Source organism: Mycetomoellerius zeteki, unplaced genomic scaffold (genome assembly GCF_001594055.1).
Source record: "Mycetomoellerius zeteki isolate Tzet28-1 unplaced genomic scaffold, Tzet1.0 scaffold404, whole genome shotgun sequence".
NCBI lineage: Eukaryota > Metazoa > Arthropoda > Insecta > Hymenoptera > Formicidae > Mycetomoellerius > Mycetomoellerius zeteki.
Window position 1 is genome coordinate 8869 of NW_017257397.1, and position 215 is coordinate 9083.

Below are 215 nucleotides of genomic sequence, written 5' to 3' on the forward strand. Positions count from 1 at the left end.
ACCATCTTTTCTCGCAATGCTGCTAGGTGCCGGATTGGCGTTGATCGGATTGCTGTCGAGAACACTCGACAATGGCTGAGAACTATCTCTCGACCACTTTTTCTCGCAATTCGGTTTTGCCTGGATTACTAGGAGCTGGTGAACTGGTTTTTGAGCGGGACTCGGAAAAACAGGCCTCGTTTGTTAACGCGCCTCGGCTTTTATACGGATTGTTG

At 49.3% G+C, this 215-nt stretch overlaps 1 protein-coding gene across 1 annotated transcript in view; it reads left to right on the plus strand.

Moving 5' to 3' along the window:
- Positions 1–71: 71 nt before the first annotated feature.
- Positions 72–215, plus strand: part of LOC108726235 (venom dipeptidyl peptidase 4) — a 3284-nt gene continuing 3140 nt past the window's right edge. Inside the window, exon 1 of the mRNA XM_018453687.1 lies at positions 72–178. Within this exon, the coding sequence (XP_018309189.1) occupies positions 72–178 (107 nt within the window). The remainder of the gene's footprint in view (positions 179–215) is intronic.